The sequence below is a fragment of the Syngnathoides biaculeatus genome, chromosome 14 (genome assembly GCF_019802595.1).
Source record: "Syngnathoides biaculeatus isolate LvHL_M chromosome 14, ASM1980259v1, whole genome shotgun sequence".
In the NCBI taxonomy this organism is placed as follows: Eukaryota; Metazoa; Chordata; class Actinopteri; order Syngnathiformes; family Syngnathidae; genus Syngnathoides; species Syngnathoides biaculeatus.
In genome coordinates, this window is record NC_084653.1 from 10,980,246 (window position 1) to 10,990,330 (window position 10,085).

General features: G+C 42.4%; 1 protein-coding gene across 6 annotated transcripts in view; it reads left to right on the forward strand.

Moving 5' to 3' along the window:
• The window catches only part of LOC133511882 (disintegrin and metalloproteinase domain-containing protein 23), a 49,580-nt gene that overhangs the window by 36,245 nt on the left and 3,250 nt on the right, over window positions 1-10,085 (forward strand). For 2 of the 6 annotated variants that reach the window (XM_061840931.1, XM_061840937.1), the window contains 7 exons: window positions 30-93; window positions 171-276; window positions 779-898; window positions 966-1,134; window positions 4,038-4,149; window positions 6,403-6,493; window positions 7,840-8,504. In XM_061840931.1, coding sequence (XP_061696915.1) covers window positions 30-93; window positions 171-276; window positions 779-898; window positions 966-1,134; window positions 4,038-4,149; window positions 6,403-6,493; window positions 7,840-7,888 — 711 coding nt within the window. In that variant the 3' untranslated portion in view covers window positions 7,889-8,504. Of the gene's footprint in view, window positions 1-29; window positions 94-170; window positions 277-778; window positions 899-965; window positions 1,135-4,037; window positions 4,150-5,620; window positions 5,712-6,402; window positions 6,494-7,839; window positions 8,505-10,085 lie in introns of those variants that run through there. The other 4 variants (XM_061840935.1, XM_061840936.1, XM_061840934.1 and 1 more) reach the window with 3 other exon arrangements.

Here is a 10,085-nt window from a genome sequence, read left to right on the forward strand (position 1 = left end):
ATCCCTTTAATTCACTCTCTCATTTCAAGGGGCGGTGCTACAGTGGAGAGTGTAAGACCAGAGAGAACCAGTGTAGATACATCTGGGGGCCAAGTAAGATGAACAGATGGAAGTTCATCTGCAGTACAGTTCCATCAACGCCTCCTTCTCTGTTTGTTTTGTCTCGTCAGAGGCTGGAGGTTCAGAGAAGTTCTGCTATGAGAAGTTAAACACAGAGGGCACTGATAAAGGCAACTGTGGAAGGGATGGTGATAAATGGATCCAGTGCAGCAAACAGTGCGTAGCAAGAGGGAAAGTTTCTTCAAAGTCATTTCTATATATTACGACTTTAGATTTGCAACTCCATAGCTTCAAACTGCGAAACAGACTTCCAGAGTCTTTCTTCTGCATATCCTGGACGGACATGAGTGGTGAAATAGTTACTTCTTTGTGCAGCTGCAGCTTGTTAGCACTTATTGAACTTCAACTGATCTGGGATTTATTTTACGGTTGCTTTCTGTTACAGCATTCGTCTGTAAATTTGGAGTGATCATAGATTCTGTGACACTTTTTCCTGCTGATCTGTTTGCAGAGTTAGAGCGAGATTCCAGTCCAAGTCTGAAATGTAAAAAAGAAATAATGTTGAAATTTGAAATATAGCGTGACCCTTCCTGATTCACTGGGGTTATGTTCTGGACCACTGCCACAATAAATGGAATCCACAAGTTAGCAACCAAAATTTCATATCTTGTCACTATCACTGTATCTCACAATGTATTTTCTATAACTATTTTCACAGCGATGTCTTCTGTGGTTACCTCTTGTGTGCCAACATTGGCCGCAATCCCCGCATTGGAACAATGAAAGGAGATATCACCCCCACCTCTTTTAACCATCAAGGAAGGGTGATAGATTGCAGGTAAACTTATTGTACCCAGCCAAAAGGATGCTACAAGGCCAAAGTGTTACAACCCCCTCTCTTGCAGTGGTGGGCACGTTCTTTTGGACGATGAGACCGATTTAGGCTACGTGGATGACGGGAGTCCTTGTGGGCCGTCAATGATGTGCCTTGACCACAAGTGTCTTTCCATCCAGTCACTCAACATTAGCACCTGCCCCACTGGACCTAATGGACAAGTGTGCTCAGCCCACGGGGTAAGTCCTGGTGTGAAATGAGTCTAGAAAGAGAGAGAACACTTTGAATTAGGTCATAACAGGTGGGCTTTTTTTCCTCAACTGCCCTCTTAAGACAACCTGTATAATCTCGCAGTAGAGGGGTGCCTTGAGATACGAGTGATGTAAATGTTTCAAATATACAAGCCATCCTTTTTTTCTGTTTCAATAATGAGATACAATCACTTTAGGCAGTGAACTCAACTCACTTAACGACAATCAGCAGTCTTCATTTCACTTTGTTTAAAGCCCGGGTGTCATCCCTATAAACATTCTAAAATATTGTAATGAAAAATACATATAACAGTATTCACTTCAATGTCTATACGAGAAACAAAAAGTGAGCGAGGAGCGCGTCATCCATGCACAAAGTTGCGCAATTGAGTATCCCTCGACATCCAAGTGGTCGCCATATTAGTTGCGTCCTCTGTCCTTGACGTCATCGCCACTTCCGCTGTTGAAAACGCGCAGTGCCTGCTACTATCGAAACCGACCAACAGAGATATTCACATTTTTGCAGCACCCCTTCTGACACCGAAGCTCTTTTCGAAAAGGACACCACACAACTGAGTGAAGTTACCGGGGCTATATTACACTATTGTTTCGAGCCCTCATCATCTATCCATCGCGGCTCATCGCAGCCAGCCGGTGTGGCTTATGACAGAGCCGAGCGGTGCTGCTTTAGTCACAGTCGAGCTGGGGCACTTTATGCACCCCCGCGACTGAGTAACGCATTCTCCGATGGGTTCTTCAGAGCCGCCCCCGTCGCAAAGCCCGACGCGCAGCCTTCACAGAAACTGTGACCGCCGAAGGCGGCGCCTCAGCCGGTGTGGCTGAGTTTCGGTGCCCTTAGTGGCATATAAAGAGGAGGTGGAGCCTAGCTATGTTGGTTTTAGGGGTATGTTCAAACTTGCCGCAGTACGTGATGAACACTATCGAGACGTTGTTGGCTGGGCGACGCGCACATCGACACATTTCATACGCAAATCTTTTGCTACATTATGAGAGAGGCCGATTACGTGGTCCTTCCCAAACTATTTTTTTTTTTTTTGGAGCTGTGTACACACCTACCTGTTATTTGAAACCCATGAAGCTCTCGTCCTCTCAATCCATTTTTCACAACGAACCAGGTCTCTTTCAAACTTATGAAGGGTAATTCCATTCTCCCGAGTGTTCAAGCAATGTCCAGCAATGCAATGAGCCAGCATTTTGGCTAACACGAAGGAACAACTAGCTACCTTCCCGGAGGTAAAACTAATGGAAACAAACGAGTCCACTAGGGGGTGCCCCTGTCCTGTACGTCACTTCCTGCTTCTTCTCGAAAACAAATCCCTCGAGAGGATTTTCATGGCGGGAGTTACAAAAAGCTGTATACGTCAAAATCATGTTTTGTGGTGAAAAAACACATGGGACCATATTGGCTGTGCGTTTTTCATTAATAATATACCAAAAATCATCTGTTTTGACGACACTTGACCTTTAAACAGGGACATATGCTGCAACAATAGCATTTGAGTACCAAAACTCTAAATATACAGCACCACAGCATTTGTAGCTACTGCTCCAATGTAGCTAATTGTAGCTATTGTCTTCAAGTTGTTTATTCCCTCTTAAAATTTGTTTGCATTTTTAAAACAAGCACATATCTTTGCCTTTGCTGTATATTGCTTAGCTTAATGCTAACAATGCAAAATGCATTAGATGGGCGAACAAATAGCATCGGCGCTGTGGTGTTGTAACAACCCTTTAAGCAACAAACATTTGTACAAAAATATTAGAGCAACACATATAGACAGTATAAGACTACTCACTGACGTATTTTTTTCCCTCTGTAAAAGGACCAACATTAGAACAGTTTACTGAGGACTGTCTCCGTGTATAGCTGTATGTGTGTCTGACAAAAGTGGCAAGCCACGCACACCAAAAGCACCGGCACACTGATCATGATGAACTATTACCATGCACTTTTTGTTTTTATAAAGTACAGTGTTATAAAGTGCAATGAGGAAAGATGATTATCTCAAGGCACTGCTGTCTTTCAGTAAGATTGTATACCTAAAGTCTATTTATCCATTTTCAAACGTGCTTGTACTCATTAGAGTGGTGAGTGTACTGAAGTGGCGGGCTCCACCCTGGACTGGTCAGCAACTCTTCATTGAACCTAACATGCACATTTTGGCTATGTGGTAGGAAACCAGAGTCACTGGAGAATACGCACACAGGTATTTGGAGAACATTCAAACTCCACACAGGACGGCAAGAGTCCATAGTCCGACCCAGAACCTGAAACAGGCATGCTAATCACTAAGACTCCTTATTGCTCTGTACGGTTAGGAACTGAAGAGTCCTTTTTAAAAATGAATTACAATCATGTAATTTGGCATGTTTGCCGTAGAGATCTGAGGTGTCTGGTTTGAATCCCGGCTAGTTCCCATGAGCTGGCATGTTCTTTTGTGTCTTTTCTCCGGGTACCGGTTCCCACGTTCCAGAATAGGCATTTTAGGTGAATTGGAGACTGTTAATTGTCCTGGTATAAATCATTTGTGTCTCTGCCCCAAGATTGGCAGTATGTACACCCCCTCTCACCCAAAATCTCCAGCACGGCTGCCACCCTTGTGAGAATAATGCACAGTAGAAATAAAATGGTACTAAGATAAGTAAGATACACAGATACACTAGGATTAAACCCCTGCTAGCATTTTAGCAGAATTACTGTATGTGACATCTTTGTAGAATAATATAAATACATCACAACAAACCACCTGGGCATAAGAATGTAAACAGGATGGTTTGGTGTACAAACTCTAAGGTCCACTATTCCAAAGGCATTATCTAAGTATCATTTGTGTCATTCACCTTTATGCTTACATGTCTGCTGTGTATAGGTATGCAACAATGAAGCCACATGCACTTGTGATACTACGTGGGCAGGTACAGACTGTAGTATGCCTGACCCACCTAAAGTCCCCGAGACTACTCCAACTCAAGGGCCCAAGGGTCAGTTTTCACTTCTTTCTGCCTCATTTATTTGCACTGCATATTAGTATAATTTGTTTTGCTATGTTGTTACCTCATTGTTTAAGACAGTAAATTCCATGGTGTGGTACGAATACCACTACTGATGGATTCTGGATTCGCTCTGGTTGTATATGCGAAAGAATCACTGTCTGGATACAGTTTGTTTGTATTTAACTATAATCTTCAATAGCATAGCATTTAACCTGAAGGAACTGTTTATTATTAGAAGTGATTTTTTTTCATGCAACACATTTTAATTTAATCATTCATTTTTCAATACATTTAGGTGCAATGTTGATGTTTCAACTATGTAATGTAACAGTGGCTTAGAAGAGTAATAAATATTGTCGCTCTCAGGCGGAATCCCTAAGACTCGTACTTCTCAGGATTATCAAAAATCTTGCATCTTTCTTGTATAGTCAAACACTGCCTCATTCAACTTGGTCTTATACTCTGTATTGCTATCATATGCCACTGTGTAGCATCCTCAACACAATGCCAACCCAAAACGATGATCAATCACTAATTTAGTGCGTTAAAAAAATCGCTAATTTTATGATGATGTCATTGATTAAAATGGTGGGACACGTCACCGCAACGCATCGCTAGCGTTAGCTTTCTGCATCAGAATCTGTGCTAATGCCAAGGCCCTCCCCAGACAAAATAGTCAAGCCAATGACTGTGGTTACATCATCTTTCCAAGCTCTTTTTAAGATAAATAAAACCCCGAGATGACTAAGCAGTGACTTAGAAATTAATCAGCAAGGACTTTCCTTCGCGGTTGAGCAGTTCATTTGCGGCAAATAATTGTAGTGATTTATTTTACCGAAATAAACGATCTCGAATCTGTCTCACCTAAATATTTTGACCTTTGATTTGAATAAATATCCAGACATTTCAGATTCATCTCACATGACTGCTGCAGAGAGAGAAAAGAGGTGTCATTGTACAACACTTCTCGGACAGTTGAGCAAGCAAGAGTTCCTCGATTTTCTCGAGTTTTTTCAGTGCTCAAAATTGGATAAATAGCTGCTGGTGTGGAGACAGATGAATAATGTAAGTTTTAGAAAAAATGCAAAATTGACCACAGTTGGTGATATGAGGTTTCCGACGATGGCGACAATATAATTTTTCAGAATAAAACCACTTATTTCTTTTTGATTATCACTTAGCTCTATTACACAGCTTTATTTTACAGTCCATCATTATGTTGGAACTCAGATTGATTTTTTTTAGGTGGTAGTTGACGTAAAAATTTAGCCAACCACTGCCTTCATGTTACAAGTTAAAACAGCAATGGAAAACTGTTCTCGTATGTATAAATTGAATAGTTGCAGAAGAGGACTCGCTTGGGGGTGTTTAAGTGGGGCTGTTGGGTATCACCTGATCCAGGACTCTTGAGGCAAAGGCCTGCTGTTTTGTAACCAATGCTCCTTTTCCCTCCACACAGTGAGCGTGGCCACTAACAGGCTGATAGGGGCAGTAGCAGGGACCATTCTGGCCCTGGGGGTGATTTTTGGAGGCACAGGGTGGGGAATAGAGTAAGCATTTTTTTAACCCTTTCACAGCTCTTTCTCTCATAGTGGTGCCTCAGTGTGCGGGCGGTTTCGTGAGCAGGCCTGAGCCCGTGTGTGCTTCCCGGCTTTGTGTCTTCTTGTGTGTTGGTGATGACCATATAATCGTGTCTTATGATTGGTTGTTTTCAGTGTTGTGTGATTGATTGATGGACCCCCCCCCCCACCTCCTTTCCCCCCTTCCTTTCCTTCCACTCACTGGTGTTCCCCATTACAAGCCCTCTTCTTCATCTTCCTCCTCTTTCTCTTTTTCTCAGTCGTCATGTGGTTGCTCCTGCGATCCTCTCCTTTCTGGGGCATGTGGGGCATTTTAGATGGACAAGTGTCCACAACCAGAAGAAGTGTCTGCTTAGTGACCTGACCTTTCTGTGTGTCAACCTCGAAAACCGTTCTCTGCATACTGCGGGCCACACAAACAGACATCACCCATCAATCTGTTTAATCAAACATTTGATGGGTGTTCAACCTTCCCAAGCAGGCCACTTACGATCGCACCATGTAAACACTAGAATGGGGCCGAAGAGCATGCGAGACATTGTCGGAGTCTGTGATCATGTGGTATCGTGTATACAGTAGTTACATGAAAGTGCTACAGCAAGACAGCATAGAAACTCATGTGTCCCCCCCCCCTCCCCTCCCCTCCCATAACCCTTTGCAGGTCCTAGTGCCACCAATCTAATAATAGGCTCCATCGCCGGAGCCATCCTTGTGGCTGCCATAGTGCTGGGTGGGACTGGATGGGGTTTTAAGTAAGCAAAAACGCCGCATGCCTCTCCTGCTCGACCTCTAGCATCCATGCTGCTTTTAGACGCCAGAGTTTGAGCTCCTGCTGCAGAATATGCACACAGTCTACATATAGCGCCCAGCATCCTTTCCTGGAACGTTTTTTTGTGTGACGAGAGCACATGGAGGTCGTTCAAGGACGGACGAGCTCCACACACGGGCCGGTCTGTGGATCTTTAGCAGAACCTCAAACTTGATTGGGCAGATCGGGCCGAGCTCGGTGCTTGATATGCATGCTCAGATAAGAGATAACAGCCTTCAGAGGTGTATTGTTTTTATTTTAAGATAAATGGGAAGTAGTCAGCCAGTGTGTTAGCACAAATTAGCGCTGCGGGGTGATACTCGTTCTCAAATTTAGGGGTGGGAAAGATTATGTTCTCAAAGGCCACAATTGAATTTTAAAACAAAGATGTGAAGAAGAAGAAAAAGTTACAATCTGCATGTAAAATATTTTATTTAAATAATGAAATAAATGTTCTTATTTTTCTAGATTTTATTTATACTGCACTTGAAGAACACATCTGAAACAAAGTTCTACGTACTGTAAATACAAACCAAACACAAGACAATTGATCCCAACATCATTTTGAAACTATAAAACAATTACAAAGTTAAAACAGCTCAAGCTGTTCAATCTGTGTTGAGAACTAAAGAATAAACATTTTTTAGTCGGGTATTAACTTTGTATTTATTAATTGTATTATGTATATATCATAAAGATATAACAAAGATATATATTTTTATATAAAATATACATTTTTAAAATGAATACTATTTTCATTTCATTGACAATAATTTATTAATATTTACACAACCTGAGGGAAATGTTTCATTCATATGTGGAATTATTTTGTCAATATTTTTATTAATTTTTTTCCAATAAAGCAACAACATTTTATATGATAAAGTATTTTTTTTAAAAAGGTATATGTAAAAAAACATTTCCCAAATATTCTCCATTTTGTTGTTTGTAATAAATTAACCAATTGCATACTTAATGAACTAAATGAATGCACAAATAATAAAACATTAATCCATTTTAAGTAACAGGTTTTCAGGGAAAAATCAAAATAAATTCAGTAACTATAACAGGATGCTCAGTAATGCTTTGTGGACCGTGTATGGCCTGCCGTTCATTGACAATGTAAAAAAATCAACAAGGGAAATGCTACACAATAGAGACAACAGACAATTGGTAACAAACTAATCCATTTTCATGAAACACATTTTGGAATTTAGTTTGTAAAAGTCATTGAAGCCAGTAGAGAACCAAGATCAGTGGTGCAGTATTGATATCTTGTCCCACCTTTAGGGTCACCAAAAAATGCTACTGTCCCATTCTACAATCATTTGTCGCTTAATCCTGCCAGCACAAACATGTACACATTACATTCTTGGCAAAGGTAAGAGAAAGAGCTTTGTGCATGTTTGGAAAAGGTCAGGAAGGCAGAGGCAAACTCTCAAACCTTCACGGTGCGAGGGTGACACTTCCATCGGTGGGCAGAGCAGGAGGATCTCCCCACCTGCTCCCCCCCCCCCGCGTCTCCCCTCTTCCTTTGCTCCGGCCGACATTGCTGCCTGCTTGACAGACTCGGTGTACCGTACAGAAACGCCGCATTGCACTGCATGACACCGAGCACAGCGGTAGTTCCTCCTTAACGGGCCATCTTGGTTCAGGTGCATGACACCATGAGCACTCTGAGCCCCCACAACAAGCCACAGTACGGGGAGGTTGTGCATCATTCCTGTTGTCCTATTTTATGTTTTGCCATTGTTGTGGTAGTTGCCGCCGCCACCGCTGTCGGTGTCCTTCCCTTCTCTGGAGATTATTTGGAATATATTGTTTGTCACCTTTCCCCTCACTACTGGTAGTAAGACATCATCGGCTGCCCTCTGTACGTACGCTCCAGTTGTCTGCAGGGAGCCGACGTGGGGTTGTCAACATTCACAGACTTACAAAAGATATATATTTTTGGGATTCTGAAAAAAAAAAAAAGCCAAATCACATTACAGCGTAACCTCCAAAATCAAAGCTCCATGATGTTTGTAGTTTGTACTAGACTTTATGATCGGAATTGGCTTTAATGTTGTAAGTCGCCGAGGTTTGTGAATGTCAACACATCTTTGGACCTCTGCAGTGGAGTACACTGGTTAACATGGAGCAGTCTTTCCCCTCACTTAAGTCACCGTTTGGCATTTTGATCTGATTTCAGGCCTGGACAGTCAACGCGTGTGTTTGGCACATACGATTTCACATTCTCAGATTTTTATGGAGGGAACTGATACGATCCTTTTGCCTAAAATTCACCTTTTTTTGTGCTCAGGTCAAAACCACTACTACTTTGGTGCTATCATGTGGCCGTGAGGAAGAGGGAACTATGTTGAAGTTAAAGGGGAATTCCAGTGCTTTACATGAACAATGTATCCAATCGGTCATGTAATATGTACTCTGTTTTGACAATGTGATGTTAAATCCTCTCTCATTTAATAGTGTTTTGAGAAGATTATTATCGACAATTACGAATTTTCAGGGGCGCTGCCATTTTTGCGAGTCACATGACTTACGTGCGTGGATGTGACATGTAAGGTGTGCACCAAAGGCTCGATTACGTTATGCCCAGCGCTAATTTCTCGGATTTATCCTCATCTGATTAAGAAATAGCAGTATCGGTTGATCGGGAAGACGGAGGAATCCTTCCATACAGATTTGAACCTGTGGCTGTAAATAATGTTCAATATTGGGATGGTTCTTCGGGCGGAATGACCCCGGAGTCTTGACTACTCGGAGGCCTACGCACAGCATAAGTGTGTAAACAAAGGGCCCCGGAGCTCCGGCCCGGCAGCTCGGATGATTCTTCAGATGGGAATGACGCGGAGTCTGATGAGTGAACTCCTGCGGTGGCGGGCCGCGAGTCGAGCTTCCAGGCGGCGGGCCGCGAGCCAAGCTTCCAGGCGGCGGAATACGTTAGCCGAGCTTTGGAAATGGCAGCACCCCTGAAAATTCGTAATTGTCGATAATAATCTTCTCAAAACACTATTAAATGAGAGGGGAATTAACATCACAGTGTCGAAATAGGGTACATATTACATGACCTATTGGATACATTGTTCAGGCAAAGCACTGGAATTCCCCTTTAAGGGATGGGGCTTCACTTAGTCAGTGTCGTCTAATAGAATAAAATAGTACTTCCCTCGGCGAGGAGAGTGGGACAAGAGAAGTGTTGGTAAACAGGCCAAAATTCAAATGCGAGCCGCAAGATGTTGGCAAGTCACTACTTTTGTACTGGACTATCATCTGTCTAAATCGAGCTCTTCCCATCACCTCAACATAATTCCTTGTCACCAAGAATATGCCAAAGCAATACTTTTATATGAGACTGGGTTTTGGTCTGAGCACAAAAATATTGGTGAGTGTCAAATCACAAATATGAAGTGGAACACTGCTTTTCCAAGTTGTTGGCTAATGTAAGATTGCCAAGACAAAAGTGATGAGTGAGGCTGCAATTCCACATTGCACTTTTTGCGAACGCTAACACCCGTTTCTTGTCTTCTCGTAAG